The sequence below is a fragment of the Lissotriton vulgaris genome, chromosome 4_1 (genome assembly GCF_964263255.1).
Source record: "Lissotriton vulgaris chromosome 4_1, aLisVul1.2, whole genome shotgun sequence".
Lineage (NCBI taxonomy): Eukaryota > Metazoa > Chordata > Amphibia > Caudata > Salamandridae > Lissotriton > Lissotriton vulgaris.
The window spans coordinates 126,299,178-126,316,322 of NC_141691.1; the positions used below are offsets into that span (position 1 = coordinate 126,299,178).

General features: G+C 47.4%; 1 protein-coding gene across 2 annotated transcripts in view; it reads left to right on the top strand.

The window, feature by feature from the left end:
• MTMR8 (myotubularin related protein 8) overlaps window positions 1-17,145 on the top strand; it is a 682,512-nt gene that overhangs the window by 579,003 nt on the left and 86,364 nt on the right. For both annotated transcript variants that reach the window (XM_086918376.1, XM_086918377.1), the window contains one exon: window positions 6,058-6,258. In XM_086918376.1, the coding sequence (XP_086774502.1) occupies window positions 6,058-6,258 (201 nt within the window). The remainder of the gene's footprint in view (window positions 1-6,057; window positions 6,259-17,145) is intronic.

Sequence of the window (17,145 nt, forward strand, 5' to 3'; positions counted from 1 at the left end):
TATCGACCCACACGCCCAGATTCCTAGCCTCACGGCAGGGAGCGGGGACTTCCCCCAAACAAGGTGGCCACCACGCCGACGACCACGCCGACGGTGCACCCCCCACCACGAGCACCTCGGTCTTGCTCCCGTTCAACTTTAAACAGTTGGCAGACATCCAGGCAGCAAGGTCTTTCATGCAATTCCTGAAGATGTCTGCCGCAAGACCGGGCGCGCGCGATAGGGAGATGACCAACTGCGTGTCATCGGCATAGGACACCAGGCGGAGGCCGTGACCCTCCACAATGGCCGCTAGGGGGGAGACGTAAATGTTAAATAGAGTTGGGCTCAGGGACGAACCCTGAGGGACGCCCTGGCCCAGCTCAATCTCCCTAGAATAACACTCACCCAGTCTGACCTGAAAGCATCTCTCAGAGAGGAAGGACTTGATCCAGCCAAGCGCAGCACCTGTCACCCCGCCTTCATTCAGACACTGTAGCAAGGTGGAATGTGCTACAGTGTCGAATGCTGCGCTTAAGTCTAAAAGGATCAGTGCCATCGTCTGGCCCTCGTCTACTCCCTGTCTGAGAGCTTCTACCGCCACGAGGAGAGCAGACTCCGTCGAGTGACGGGGACGGAAGCCAAATTGCGAGTCGTGGAGTAGCGAAGCCGTCTCCACGAACTGCATGAGCTGTATATTGGCTGTTTTTTCCGCCACCTTCGCCATGTAGGGGAGGAGTGAGATAGGACGGAGGTTATCCAACTTTCCAAAGCTGACGTTGGCCTTTTTTTGCAGGGGAAGTACCACTGCCTGCTTCCAGGCCTTCGGGACCACCTGAGACTCAAAGGAGACGTCCAGAAGCTGACGTACGTAGGGCTCTAGCACTGGTAAGCTGTCCTTGAGCCGGCTCGGGGTAGTCGGGTCTCTGGGGGAACCGGATTTGATGGATCCACATATACGGAGAAGCTCCGTAGTGGAAGGAGTGACGAACATGGTCAACCGATGTTCCCCTTCCCTTCTAGGGAGATCCACGGGGGCAATGCCTCTATCTGTCTTCTGGGGGAAGGAGTTGTAAATGTTGGAAACTTTAGTTGCGAAGTACTCCGCAATACGATTACAGCCCTCCGTAGTGCAAAGTTCCTTCGGTGCTGTGGCAGTTTTTCCTATTGCAATGGATTTGTAAATAGAGAAAAGCTCCTTGGTGGACTGTTTGGCTTCCTCAATTTTATTGCAATAATACAATGATTTGGCCTTCCTAATCATCATATGATAGGCACGTCTGCGATCGGTATAAACAGTTTTGGCCTGCACGGAGTATGTAATCCTCCATTGCCTTTCGGCGCGTTTACATGCAGCCTTGGCCGTTCGCAGATCTTCATTATACCAAGGTGCCGACCGTTGTGTACGGCCGCCTGATTTCGACATGCCCAGCGGTGCCACCTGATTCAGGGCTTCCAAAATGCGTTGGTCAAAGTTGGAATTGACTTCATCAGCCCCGTCGCCCCCAGGAAGACCTTTCTCGGTAAGTGCCAGATTGAATTTGGCCTGGGAGAACGCTGTCCATTCCCGCCTAGGATGTTTATCAGCGGGAGGGTCATTGGGACGGGGTTCCTGTAATTCGATGGTAAAAGGGACGAGGAAGTGATCGGACCATGCGATGGGAATCGGGGCATGGGCGTCCACTTGGCTCCAGTTAGCAAAAACTGGGTCCAGAAGGTGACCCAGCTTATGGGTGGGCAACAGTACCTTCTGCTCAAATTGTAAGCTAGCCATCGTGTGGCATAGCTCGCTCGCCACTTTGTCCGAGGGGGTATCTAGGTGTAGGTTAAGATCCCCTAGGACCAAATATTTGTCCGAGCGTAGAGCGGCTTCTGTGACACCTTCCACTAGCTCTTCAATGAAAGCTGTAGAAGAGCCTGGAGGACGATAGATTAGCAAGCCTTTCAAGGTGAAGCAGCCATTAATAAAAATGGAAAAGGCGCCAGCTTCACTGCCGTCAATCGCAGTGCGATCCAGCTGACATTGGTAATCTTGCCGCGCAACAATGGCTATACCGCCCCCTCTTCCGCGTGGTCTGTCTAGCCTTTGTATACCGTAGCCTTCAGGAATGGCCTCAATGATCTCCGGCATGGAGTCTTGATCAAGCCACGTTTCCGTGAGGAATAAAAGATCCCATTGTTTCCCCGTGAGGAGGTCATGAATATCGAGGGCGTGTTTCCGTAGGGAGCGAACATTTAGTAGACCGCATACCAAAGTATGTTGGCCTGCGGTTAGCGCCTTGCCTGTGTCAAAGGTGTATTCACAGTGGCTGCAGCCCGCATTGGTCCCTGCGTCAATGCTGTGGGGGCATGGCCCGCATAGCTCTCCTCGGAGGAGAAGTAACTCATCTCGACTCCAGGAGATTTGACAGGAGGGAGAGGCAGGGGTTATGGCCCTGGGCCGCAGTCGGCCGCGGACGGGCGCAGACGGGCTTAACTCTGGCGCGACTCCGGCGCGCCTTCGTCGCGCTCGCCCGCTGCGCTGTCGACAGCACATCCGCCTTATATCCCCCCCAGCGTTCCAACCACTAGAGCGCTGCTGTTCCCTACCGGAAGTGCCTGGCTCGGACCCTCCACGCCCTCTGCACAAACGGCGCTAATCACCGGCGTCAGACCGAGGCGGGAGGGAGGGGCGAGTCCAGTCCTCCGTGATCCGTCTAGTAGAGCTCAGCCGAGCTAAAATCAAGGGGCACACCCAACGCGCTGCCAACACGCTGTGCTTCCCAGCTGTGCTTATCATGATGGTATACTACTATCACTGGTGCTACGAAAATCTGAGGGTTTGCCTCTCTGTGGGGAAGGTTTTAGAGGGTGCTGCTGCCCGATTGGCTGGTTTCCAAGTTTGGCTCTTTTTTACAAAAAGACTAGGATAGGCTAATGTAGTGACTTTGCTATACACTATAGCCTATGGTATAATGTTATTATGACTATAATGTATATGTTGTATTGTACCACGAGACTCCCACCTCGTCCGCGGGGATGATTCTAAGCATGTGAATCTATGAAAGATACCAATACTGGATAACTGAAGTTACAGGTAAGTAACTTGTTGTCTTTTCTTTGCTCAACCGTTGCCTCACCATTTTCCCTCAACTATTCACAAAAGTTATGGCAAAGGTCACAGCACATCTCTGGAGGTTTGAGATTTCAGTTTTCCCCTACCTCGACGACTGGCTATTGAATACTGGCTTGTCAGGTCAGTCGAACACCATCAACAGACGATTGCAAACCTTTTGACACCATTAGAGTTTGCTATGAATGTCCTGAAGGCTCCTTATCAGATTCTCCCATTCATTCGACCCATATAGTACAGTTGCACACCTTCCCTTTATCTCGAGTCCATGACATTTGAACTATGATCCAGATGTTTCATCCTTTGTTTTGGATCTCATTGAAATTGGCTGTGAGGTTTCTTAGCCTGTTGGCCCCCTGCATCCGCCTCGTCTACTATGGCAGGTGGCATATGCTGCCTCTGCAGTCCAACCCAAAATCTCAGTGGGTTCAGCACCACGGGAACCTTTCAGATTTCATCCAAGTTTTGGAGGAGGCTGCAAAAGATCTGCAGTAGTGGCTGCTTGATCACAAATGCATTAGCAGCCTCTCCCTGCTCCTCCCAAAGCTGACTGTGGTCACTGGTGTAGCTCTGCTGAGCTGGAGAGGTCATCTGGGCGAGATGGAGATCAGTGGACCCATGTCTCCGGCGGAGACCCGATTTCACATCATTCTGGTGGAGTTGCTGGCCATTCGCCTGGTGCTGAAAGCCTTTCTACTGTCCATCAAGGGGACGCTGGTTCAGGTTCTCACTGACTACCCTACGCCAGGTGGTGCTGAAAAAAAGCAGGGCTGTGTAGGGTCTGTTTACTGTGTCAAGAGGATCTTCCTCTCTGAAATTGTCGCATTAGGCCATTTCTCCAATTGTGAACCACCTATCGGGATCTTTTAACGCCAGGGCAGACAAACTCAGCCAGCGGCACCGGATTCATTTTGAATGGTGGTTACGTCCCGAGGTGGCACAGGGTATTTTCCAACAATGTGGTATACCATGGCTCGGTCCTTTTGTTACCGTCAAATGCACAGATTCAAAACTATTGCACACTGGTGTTTCCAAGAATTCAAAACCAATCCTTATGTGCCCCATCAACTATAGATATATCAAAATCTTACATATACTTCATGTCAAATCCGAGGATATGTGACAAATTGCTAGTTTTTACTTTCTTTTAATTCTATTCCCACACACACACACACACACACACACACACACCTTGTCTGGCCCTTCTTCATATCTGTACTTGGATGAATCATAAATCTTGGATAATACACAGTAACCTGCCGACTTGTTATTCATCCGTCAACACTTTCTTTATGTAAGAGATAAAATACTTCACAATACTCGCATAACAAAAAGAAACACAATTACTTAAACATATGTGAATACCTAAATGGAGTAACTTCAAATTCCTATTATTTATATGAAAAATCAATAGATCTGTGGGTAGTTTTTGGGCAATGGAGTTTTAGATTTGTTCTGTCTTGGTGCATGACGATCAAGAATAGTTGTTTGAACGGGCCTTCTACCAATACAGGACCAATCTCCCTCAACCCACTTATGTGCACTGACACGTTTCGTTGGTGTGATTCAGGTAACTCCATTTAGTGAAAGCAGAGGTGTGATTTTCCTCTATTCTGCCAAACATTTATTCCTCAACTTCACTAGCTACCACAGGCCTGCGTGTCTTGAGCCTGCCCCATATGATTTCCGTTTCAGGGTTCCTCTCGGATCACTTGTCGAACCAACTTGTGTAAACCGACGAATCATGGGCACTGTAGTTCCTCCCAGCCATCTGTCTTCAGAGTGCATACTTGCTCGACTTACTGGGTTGTGCAGATCAGCGGGTCACATGCACTCATGAAGATTTTATGGAAGGTCCCATATTCACATCCCAGTTAGCATCCTGGCTCTCATGAATGTGGTTCAAATAGTAAATGTTCTTTGTCGATAAGTCAAAGTCATGGCAATGGGATCGACAAATCCACTCGCCCCCTCGCATTTGCAAGGTAAAATTAATGAGGGCAAGCTATTTTTAGGTTGTACTCGCCCTTTCTGGCGAGTAAGAAGACAAACTAACTTTGTCCTCTGTCTTTGAAAACGGAGCAAATGTGATCAGATAACAGATTTAAAGGCATTTTTATTGCTCACAAGGAAAATGAGCAATAAAGCGGTCTTTAAATCTTACCTTGTCATTTTTGCTCCGTTTTCAGAGACGGAGGTCAAGTAGGTTGCAGTAAGGTCGAGGAGATTTTCCAGGGTACTAGACCTTCAGGACTAGTACCATTTTTCGGATTTTTCGAGCCCTAAATGGTTGCTGATATACAGGCAAGCATTCATTTTTATCAACAATGGCACTTTGTTTTTATGTTTTCTTCTAATGGGCTCTTTTTTAAACTCTGGTAAACAGACTGAGATTCCCAGTTCACAGATAAACTACATTAAATCAAAAGTGGAGTGGTGGGGCACATCTGGTGTTGAGCGAGGGCAACCAAGATGTATTTCCTTGGAGGATGGGCTCAAGCCCGTTAGTCCTGGGGTAGTAGTGCTTGGAGTGAAACAATTCTACCATCGTTATGATGATAGACGAGGTGTAGCACGTGTCTCCTGAAATGTTTCCTTTTCATTGCCAGTAATTGTCTATTGGGCCAGGTTTTGCCTTTCCTTTGGGGTCTAGAGCCATTTAAGACCATTTTGTGATGACCGACTACTGCTGCCCCTGTCCCCTGCTCGCCTGGGATTATGGTAACAGGCACGAGAGATTAGAAAGGGACATGGAGCAGTGGCTGGTTGGTTTGCCTGCTTTTGGTTCCAAGTTCATCCCTTACTTTGCAGCTTTTATGTACCATGCTAGGTGTTTGCGTTAATGAGCTCCGGTTTTACAGTTCTTTGCTCACTTGCATTGTGACTTACCAATGACAACAGTGTTCTGATAATTGGTGAAGTCCTTTCTCATATGATTTGCATTTGTGTGCCTCTTAATTTACCAGGTGCGGCCATCTTGAGGGAGACCCCAAAGAAGTCTCCCCGGTGTTCACTCAGTTTGTTGAATGTGTCTGGCATCTCATGGAGCAGTTTCCTTGTGTCTTTGAGTTTAACGAGCGACTCCTGCTGGAAATCCACGACCATGCCTTCTCCTGCCAGTTTGGGAACTTCATTGGGAACTGTCACAAAGAGCGCGAGGAGATGAAGTGAGTACTCATTAATGCCAGACTCTTTAAAAGGAGCATTCTGTGTGGACAGTGCCTGTAGTTGAGGGGCAGAGGGGAGTAGGTAGTCATAGGGATACCATTCCACCTGGATGTCCACTTGACCTTGTACAAATGGCACAACATTGAAAAATGTACACATATGCGATCATTGGCTGTTCAGTGGTGAAGTCTGGCTCACAAGACGCCAGTATAAGCATTTGCTACCGGCATGCTTGCGCTAGATATGCATGCCCTAATACTGGTTTTGACTTTGCTGAAATTCTAAATTGTACAAGTCTCACAGTTGAATCCAGTCCAGGTTCATAAGGGCATTCATGTCCCCATTTATGCCATAGTGGAGTGAAGCATATAACACTAACTTTTCAAATGCTGTAATTTGCTTCATCCCAGCCCTGAGAGTTGAGTCCTTGAAAACCTTGTTGATAATCTTTCAAATGACACCTGAGGGGGTCAGCTATGGTCTGGTTTATTTAATGCGGCTGCAGCTTGTAATCTCCATTGTACATGGAGCTAGAGGGCATCATAGGTATTCCTGTGTTGACAGCTTGCCACGTGGGCTCTGTAAACTATATTTGGTTATTTGTACATTCATGTGAAAGCACAACAACTTTTAAGCATATACAGTTGCTGCCTTTCTATGAATACTTTTTCATACATAACGTTGCAGATATATTGACTTCAGAATTTCAGTGGGTTAGTCGTCGCATCAGTATGAGGTGGCAAACAGCTGACCAGGTCACCCCATTTCGGATCACTCTTATGAGACAAAGTGATGTCACTTAGATATTTTATTTAAAAGAATGCCAATACTTCTACTTCCACGGAATACCAAGTAAAATAGCTATAATCAAAATGTAGCATAGTGCCTGTGCACTTGTAGCACCATCAACAGCTGGATCACAGTTACTAAGGCGCTACCAGGTGATGTGTGTATCAGCTGCTGATCGCCAGTGCCATCTTAAACTACAATCTGGCCCATTCCTCATTGTTCCTCAGAGCCTGCGTGCATTACAGCATGTTTCTGATGTTTACAGTGCTGTGCAAGGCAGATCTTTGGCATGTGACAGCAGAGAGCCTTGCTCCGACAGGTTATGGAATGTACATCTACGAATAGCTGTCCTGTTTCCCCATTCTGGCTGCAGTCCTCCATGATGTATAGCAGTAGCTTCCATCGGTCGTACTCCTCAACTCCTTTTATCTCTCTCACTTACTCGTGCTAGCTCCTAACTCTGTACTGCAGGCCCAACCTTGTGTACACTGCTTTAGAATAGACAGATTGTGAGATTAAAAGGCCAGAAAATAATTTTGACTTTAACTTTTCAAAATAAGCAAGGTATTTTTCAAAATGGTGATCTGATAATAAAATATTCACTGAAACAATACATTGAGAAATCAAATAAAAAGCTTATCATAACATCAGAACTGCAGTTTAATTATTCTGTAAAGAAATCAAATGACATTGGCCAAACTACATTCAGAAACCGCTGTGTCGTTCCCCAACGACTAGAAACGCGCCGAAGTCAAACCCTTTCACAGGGTAGGAGGGAGTTGCTCTCCTCCCCTTTGCCGCCAAAGTCATCGAGAAAATAGTCAACACCCAGCTAATGCACTTCATATAAACTAACAACATCCTTGACTCATCTCAATCCGGATTCCATAGCAATCACAGCACCAAGACCGCACTCCTAACCGCCCCTGACGACATCCGCAGGCTCCTCAATCAAGGCCACACTGCAGCCCTCATTGTACTAGACCTCTCAGCAGCCTTCAACACTGTCTCCCACCGCACACTAGCCGCCAGACTCCATGACACCGGCATACAGGGAACTGCCACAGACTGGATTAGCCCTTCCTCTCCAAACCCACAGAGATCAGATGCAGAGTACCCCAAGGATCCTCTCTCAGCCACACACTCTTCAACATCTACCTGGCCCTCCTTGCAACCATCGTCTAAAAACACGGACTCAGCATAGTATTCTACGCCGACGTTACCCGACTCATCCTATCCCTCACCAAGGAACCCGACATCACCAGGCACAGTTTGCAGGAAGGGATGAAGGACGTCACTTCCTGGATCAGCAGCAGCTACCTGAAGCTCAACTCGAAAACAGAAGTCCTCATCCTCGGATCCATGCCCCCCTGGTGAGACGACACCTGGTGGCCTCCCACCCCCCCCCCACCCCACCCCCACGAACAACGCCTGCAGCCTTGGCATCATACTAGGCTCCTCACTCATCATGAACCAACAGATTAACGCTGTTTCCTCTACATGCTTCAACACCCTCCGCTTACTCTGCAACACCTTCAAATGGATCCCCCTCCGACTCCAGGAATACAGTCGCCCAAGCATTCATCACCAAAAGGCTGGTCAACGGAGAAGCTCTCTATGCGGGAATCAACAAATCACTCCTTAGAAAACCCCAGAACGTCCAGAACGCAGCAGCCAGACTCGTCCTCAGCCTCCTACAACATGACCACATCGCCCAGCTCCTCAGCAACCTCCACTGGCTCCCAGTCTAAAAGAGAGTTACCTTCAAGCTGCTCACACACACCTACAAAGCATTCCACACCACGGAACCCAATACCTCAACGAAAGAATCTCCTTCTATGCCCCCAAGAGAAACCTCCGCTCCGCCGACCTAGCCCTTGCCGAAATCCCCCTCATCCACAGAGCTAGAAAAGCGGGCAGATCCATCTCCTACATCGCGGCCAGGACCTGTAATGAACTCCCCCTCAGCATCAGACGAAGCCCTACATTGCAAGCTTTCAGAAAATACCTCAAGACCTGGCTCTTCGGGTGACCTCGGAGCTGCTCGACCCCTCCCCTCCCCAAGCTGGCACCCCCACCCCCATAGCGCCTTGAGACCCTTACGGATGAGTAGTGCACTCTATAAATCCCTCTGATTGATTGATTGATTGAGTGTAACTCATGTGTAATCACTGTATCTGTGGGGGGTAAAATATGCCTTTCAAGGAGACTTTATAGACTCAATGCCATGACCCATCTTTGGGAGGGACCAAAAGGAAAGGTCTACTAGGAAGCAAAGCCAAAGACAAGTTGAATCACAATGTTATGGGAGCAGTGGATCTTTTTGGGCTACAAAGTGACTCTTTAGTGCCTTAGGAAGAAGGGTTCAGCCCATTGCTTCAGGGGTGAGCCTTCTAGTGCACGCCGCCAAGGTGATGGAAGACTCCTAAGCGGCGTGTTAACTGTAGGCATTACTTGGTAGTGCTATATTGCTGAATGCACGGAGCAGTTCAGTATGTAAATTATGGTGATGTTGGTAGGTTGTGGATTGTTTGATTGCAAAGGTGACAGCCCTGAAGTGGTCCTATTTTGCACCAAGAGCCCAGTGTGTTTACAGGAGCAAGTGATGTATGATTCTTATAGCCATAAGGCTGCCTACAAACATTCAGTTAAAACATTCACATTGATTTCTTTAATGAACCCCTCTAGGCACCCCAAATTTACCTTGTTCATACCTCCCTGAAGCGAGTTTGTAAATGTAAATTGTAAAATGTAAATGTATTTGAGCTTATATAGCGCACAGCTACCCACAAAGGGTTTCCCGGCGCTTGCTTAGGGAACCCGTCCTGGTATTCCCCTGTGATATAACCCCGGCGGGGTATCCACAAGGTGAAAGCCAGGCATCCCGCCGCGAGGGGCCGTTGTGGAGATTAAGCAAGCTATTGCCCAGAGTCGCAGAGTGTGAACCCGTGAGTTGAGAAGGCACCGGAGCGAGAATTGTCGTGTCCGTGGAATTTTTTGAGCCCAAGACCCGCCGAGGCGGGGAATTGAACCCTGGTCCAGGGCCGACCTCAGCTTCCGGGTCTGCCGCCTCTAACCCCTGAGCCACACTTCTCCACAACGCATTGTTCATCCTACTAACTCGTAGTGTGATGACCCAAAGGTCTCTTTCTGGTTCTGGAGTCTTGGCTGTGCTTTCTGAGACCACGAAGTGCTGACACTCCCTAGATTTGTGATACACTGGCATGATTCAGGATCCTAGACAGTAGTTGTGGGCATGTTCTAATATCATATCTTTGTTACCAAATGCTGTATGACTGTTCACTGCCTGTATTGAGGGAAGTCCTCTCTCTTATTTATTTATTTATTTATGTAGTTTGTAGAGCGCACAGCTACCCCCTGGAGGGGTGTCCCGGCGCTAGAACCTGAGTTTCTAGGGGAGAAGAAGGAGCATAGAGCATGGAGAGCAGCAGGGAGAAATCAGAGTCCAGAGAAGAGCCAAGTTTTGAGTTTGGCTCGGAAGATGGATTCGGAAGGACAGAATCTCAGATCGATTGGCAGAGCGTTCCACAGTTTTGCCGCAATGACACTGAACCCTCTGCCACCCATTCTAGATAGTCTAAAACGGGGAGAGATCAGGAGGCGGAGGTCATTGGATCTCAAGGATCTGATGGAGCGAGATATAGAGACACGTTTTTTCAGGTAGTTGGGTCCGAGGTCGTTGATGGCTCGGTAGGTAAGGGTAAGGATCTTGAACTGGATACGGCTGGCCACTGGTAGCCAGTGAAGTTCCTTACGATACGCGGATACTGATTGACGGTAGGGAATATTACCAATCAATCTGGCCGCCGCATTCTGGACAATCTGAAGCCGGTCTAACAGATACTGGGGGGCACCAGCATAGAGGCTGTTAGCATAGTCCAGGTGGGACGTGATGAGGGCATGGGTAACTGTACGGCGGGAACCCAGAGGGAGATAGGGGAGTATTTTTTTGATCATGCGTAGCTTCAGGAAGCAGGCAGAGGTCACTTTATTGACCTGAGTTTTGCATGAGAGGGAGTCGTCAAACTGGAAACCCAGGTTACGAGCAGAGTGAACGGGAGAGGGAGCGGGATCAAGTGAAGTATTACAGTAGATGATACTGAAGTGAAAGCCTAGTGCTGACCCTGTTAATACAATTGACCTTTTCCTGTCCCTTTGTTGCACGCTTAGGATTGTTTAAGGCTTTCCAACTTCCCAGCACCTCTCAGTTCTTTACACTCTTTCCAGGCACATCTTACCACGTTTCTGAAACATTTTAGGCAAAATATTTATATTTGAGGTAGTTTCATTGTACTACTGTGTTTTAAAAAATATTTACTGAACTTTACCATTTACTGTTTAAAATTAGACTGCTGATTCCATTTTAATGGTGTTTCTCTAATCCCCTTTCTATCTTAACCACCATTTGGTAGTCCTCATCAATTCCACCCTTGATTTTCTGAGTAATCCACCCAAAGAGGTATAACAATATAAAATATGAGCAGAGAAATGACTGGTCCTTGAAGTGCTGAATTATTGATTTCAACCAGGAAAGAAATATACAGACCCAAGAGGACCTGCTGGTTTCTTCTTGACTAGAGCACTCTTAGCCACAATTTAGCTAGACAAGTCCCCATGCCACTCTCTAGGCAGTCGAACAATAGGGACTGGACAACCTTTCACCTCTTTTCCTAAGCCCGAAAAAACTTTTATTAACCCTTTCGCTGCTGATGACGAGCTCAGCTCGTCATCACCCACGGGTGTCGTGTGCTGATGACGAGCTGAGCTCGTCATGAATAAATGGCATCAGTGATTTTCCAGCACAGGGCAAAAATCCCCGCAGCAGCCATGTGGTTAATAGCTGCTGGTGTTGAATAGATTCCATGCCTAGGTTGAAACTGAAGGAGACATGCAGTTGATAACACCCTTTCAAATGTTTCTGCAGCTGTTCGGAGTACAGCATCTGTTCCTCTTCTGCAAATTGATGTATAGTCAGGAAAGAAACAAAAAGGTCAAACCCCTCACTTTTTCTCCTGAAATGTTCTCCGTTTACTTTACTTTACTGGGATGAAGATTGTTGGACTTGGCCCTCTCTGCAGGGCAAACTCCATACTTTTTGCCTTCACCCTCCTGTTTTCTGGACCAGTTGTTAGTTTTTAGGACTTTGTGCAATTTGCCATTTCTATCCTGTGCTGAAGTACTTGTAGGCTCTCATTTAACTTGATAGAAATTTACCTACACCCAGTTGGCACATTTAATTTTCTTGTAAGTTCCTACATGTACCCAGGGCCTGTACATTAAATGTTACTAGTGGGCCTGCAGCACTGATTGTGTCACCCACTTAAGTAGCCCTATAAACATGTTTAAGACCTACCATTGCAGCCTGGGTATGCAGTTTCAAACTGCCATTTCTATGTTGCCAAATAAACCGCTTGCCAGGCCCTAACCTCCCTTTTAATACATATAAGTTACCCCTAAGGTAGGTCCTACACAGCCCAGCTGGCAGGGTGCAGTGAAGTACATGTTCTGATAGTGAAAAACTCCTAAAATCGTTTTTCGTTGGTGCAGGATCGCCTATTGTCAAGGCATCTCTCCGTTTCTGCTGTTAATATGGCGTTTGACGTCAAGACCTCATTCAGCGTCGGTACGGGTTCAGCGTCTAAATGATCACCTCCGTTGCCGTCAACCAGGAGGCGGTCAAAGACTAGGCCCAGATCTTCAAAGACGTTGAAGAAAGATAAGTCGTCGAAACCTCCGTTGAAGCTATCAAGACGACGCTCAACGTCGTGGCAAAGATCCCCAATGTCGAGAAGAACTACGACGTCAAGACTAACTCCTTTGTTGATGCCCACTAGAAGCTAAACATCGAGAACGAGATCTGTGATGTTGAAGGGTTCGACATCGAGAAGGATTTCTCCGTCACCCTCCTCGTTCGACACCGAGGCTTGGTACTCCGGAGGATAACCCTCTTCCGGCGTCAAAGCGTAGATCTCCATCAACGGGGCACCGGTCGACATTGAGACAGAAGGAATCTGCACGGGCCGCGTTGAAACCAAGATCTCCTTCAAGGGACTCACAGGTCCTAGTGGCACATAGCTGTTCGATGTCAAGGCATTTATCATCGACGTCTTATCATTCCACAAGACACCGTTCCATGTTTAAAGACTTTTCTGATCCTTCAGTTTCGACTGCAGGTTCTCCTCAAGTGATCTCGACGCCGAGAATCTCATCTTCTCCGTTCCCAGACCGGCAGGTACAGAAATCACCGCAGACCACAGCTTCACCAGCGCAAGAACACAGAACTCCATCTATTCACCTCTCTCCCAGATGGCTTCTACCAATCCATCATTGGCAGAAGGAACCTTCAGCACAGGTACAGCGACCTATGAACTATTCAAGTTCTCTACATAGATCTACTCTGGCCTGGTTGGTACAAGCTGTTGACTGGTCACCTACCACTCCGCCCAGAGATCGCCGTAGCAAGTCGCCTCCACGTAGATCTTCTCATGGTCATCATAAGTGTCACCTGTCGATGACATGAACACTTTTCTTGATATCCTCTCAAGAGGAGCACAGAAAATTAATATAAAGATGTCCACACCTCAGGCACCCACATCCGTTATATTTGAAACTCTACACCAAAGGTCTGCATCTAGACCTTTAAAACCACTGGTGCCTAGTCTTCTGCAACCAGTCATGGACATTTTTCTTACCCCAGCATCTATAAATACAGCTCCTGCGAGGATTTAAAAAAAATACAAACTAGCAGAACAGGACCCCTTGTTCCTAAGGTCAGACCCTCCACCGGTTTTTGTGATTATCGCAGCAGCGAAATGGACATATACAGTCTCCTCTTCATCGTCGGTTCCTCCGGACAAGAAGAGTAGAGCTCAAGATTCTTGGGATAGAAAAGCATGCAGTTCTGCAGCTGCATCTTTAAAAGTATCTAGTGCGGCTGCCCTGTTGGGCCGTTATGATAGAGCATTTAGGATTCACTAGAACATTTTAAAGAAAAACTGCCAAAATAGGACCGTTAAGACTTTATAGAGATCCTCCAGTAAGGGGCCCTAGTGGCCAATCAAATGATCAGTGCAGCAGGTGATGGAGCTTCTCTACCTGCTTGTTCATATTTGCATGGTATATGCGCAAGAAGATCCTCCTGGTTGCGTCTAACGGCTTTAAAACCGGAATCCCGGCAACGCATCATGAATCTGCCCTTTTCTGGTAATTCCCTTTTTGGCTCCCACTCTGATGAAGAGATGGCCAGAATGAAGACTGATTTAGACACTCTTAAATCCGTAGGTTTGGAGAATAAGTTCAAACGTTGGTATAGGCCTTACTATCGCAGAGTCTACCATCAGAGGGTTCAAACCTTTCTATGGTCTCAGAGGCAGTACCACCAATCCAAATCCCACTACCAAGGTCGTAGACCCTCCAGAGGTAGAGGAGCACCCTGACAATCCTCTACAACAGCCAAAAACACGGGCAAGCAATGAACTTTCGCTTCTTCTGACACTGTTTCCCACTCCAGTGGGAGGAAGTATCTTCGACATGTAGAAGAGTGGTGCAACATAACAAAGGATCAGTGGGTGCTAAATAATCTAAAGAATGGGTATGCACTACATTTCCGTGCATCCCCAAAGTGCATTCCCCCAGTAAAGACAAATCTTCACCATTTAAAGTTAGTGTCTGGAGTTATCTACTCTTCTACAGAAATTGGCCATAGAGGAGGTTCCTCCATCACAACGAGGAAAAGGAATATACTCCAGATACATCCTAGTTCCAAAGAATGATCAAAAACAAAGTTTCAGGCCTATTCTGGATCTTCACTCACTCAACAAAGTCATCCAGAAGGAAAAATTCTGTACGTTGGCGCTCCATTACATATACCTACAGCTTCAGAAAGGGGATTGGATGTGTTTGATAGACCTCCAAGATGTGTACTTCCACATCCCGATTGTGCCACGACACCAGAAGTTCCAGGGCTTCATGGTGGGCTCCAAACATTATCAGTACAGAGTTCTGCCGTTCGGCCTGGCATTTGCACCATGAGTGTTTACAAAATGCATGGCAGTGGTAGCCGCAGCTTTATATCGCCATGGTCTGTTCGTACATCCGTATCTAGACGACTGACTACTAAAAGGCTTGTCTCCTCAAACTGTGAAGAACCACTACCGGATCTACCTGAACTCACTGCAACGCTTGGGCCTTCATGTAAATATGGAGAATTTGATCCATCAGCTCATTCAAAGGATTCATTATCTAGGGGCTACTCTCGACTCCAGCGCAGGAAAAGTGTTTCCTTCGGAGGAGAGACTTTTCTATCAAATGGAAATGCAATCTCCTCCTGCAAGTGCATCAACCATCAATTCGACAAGTGGCATCACTTCTAGGTTCGATGGCATCTTGGATTTTTCTCGTCCCCAACTCCAGGCTGAGAATGAGACCTCTACAGCAGGATTTGGAGGACAAGTGGGACCAAACTTCAGCACAATGGGAGGATCAAATTCTTCTTTCCCAATCAGCGAGAACATCCATTCGCTGGTGGACTCATCGGAAAAATCTGCTAGTGGTAGTCCCTTTCCATCAACCTCCTCCAACACAATCCTTGAACACAATTCTTGTGCTCCCCATCCTTCAAGGATGGGGAGCAAACATGGGTTGTCTGCAGACTCCAGAAAAGTGGTCGCGCAAAGAACATACCTATCACATAAACATGTTGGAACTGCGGGCAGTTCACCTAGCTCTCAAAGCGTTCCATCAATCGATTCAGTCCACGTCGATATTAATGCAAACGGACAGTACCATGTATTACCCAGACAAACAAGGTGGAACTACCTCTCACCCACTGTCCCTAGAATCTCATGCGATTTGGCATTGGCTCCTGACCAGACATCTCTCACTCACAGCAGTCCATCTGCCAGGGGAACAGAACTTACAGACGAACCCTCTAAGTCGGCACTTCGAAGAGAGGCAAGACTGGGTGCTAAACGACGAAGTGAAGGCGGAAATTTTTCATCAATTGGGTCATCCATCCATCGACTTCTAACGAAACAAAAAATGGCACGCCTTCGCGTCAAGATTTTACCACCCAGGATTGAGAAGGAATGCCCTTTTGATTGACTAGTCAGAAACATTTGCGCAGTCTTTTACGCCCCTTCCTCTCATCTCGAAGGTGGTAACCAAGCTCATTCGCTCCAGGACGAAAATGATACTAATAGCACTGGACTGGCCACGATAATGTTGGTATCCGGCCCTGTTGCAGCATTCAATGCACCCATACAGGAAGCTTCCGTACAGATAAGACCTTCTGACCAACATGAAGGGGAAGATCCTTCATCCCAACCTTCCCTCGCTGAACTTGGCAGCATGGCTCCTAAGGTCCTACAAGACAGCCACTTGAATCTCCCTCAGAACTTTATGAACATTTTGAGGGAGTCAAAAAGACTGTGCACGAGAAATTCTTACTCTTTTAAGTGGTAGAGATTTTACTTGTGGTGTATACGTAATGGTTTTCAATCTACTAGTGGGCAAGAGGATTTAATCTTGATGTATCTTCTACATTTGGCCAAATCAGGTTTAAAGTATAACTCCATAAAAGTTCACTTGGCGGCCATTATAGCCTACAGAAAGTCACCTGACCAACCTTCCTTCTTTCAGCTCCAGGTGGTCAAGGATTTCATTCAGGGTTTGAAGAAAGTTTTGCCCCCTGTCCGACCTCCTTCTCCTACTTGGGAGTTGAAACTGATGGGTCCTCCTTTTGAACCCTTTCATAAGGCCACCCTTATGAATGGGTGGCCTTACATGGAAAGTCGCTTTTTTGGTGGTTATTACGTCAGCGCGTAGAGGAAGCGAAATCCAGGCACTCTGATCTAAAGAGCCGCACACTGTGTTCCATCACACCAGGGTGGTATTGAGGACTCACCCCACTTTTCTTCCGAAGGTGGTGTCTGACTTCCATGTCAATAAAACAATCTCTCTACCGTCTTTCTTTCCCAACCCTGCTACAGCAGCAGAAAGGTCTCTTCATTCCCTATACCTTAAAAGGGTTCTATTTAGATAAAACAAAGACCATCAGAAAGTCTGATCAATTGTTT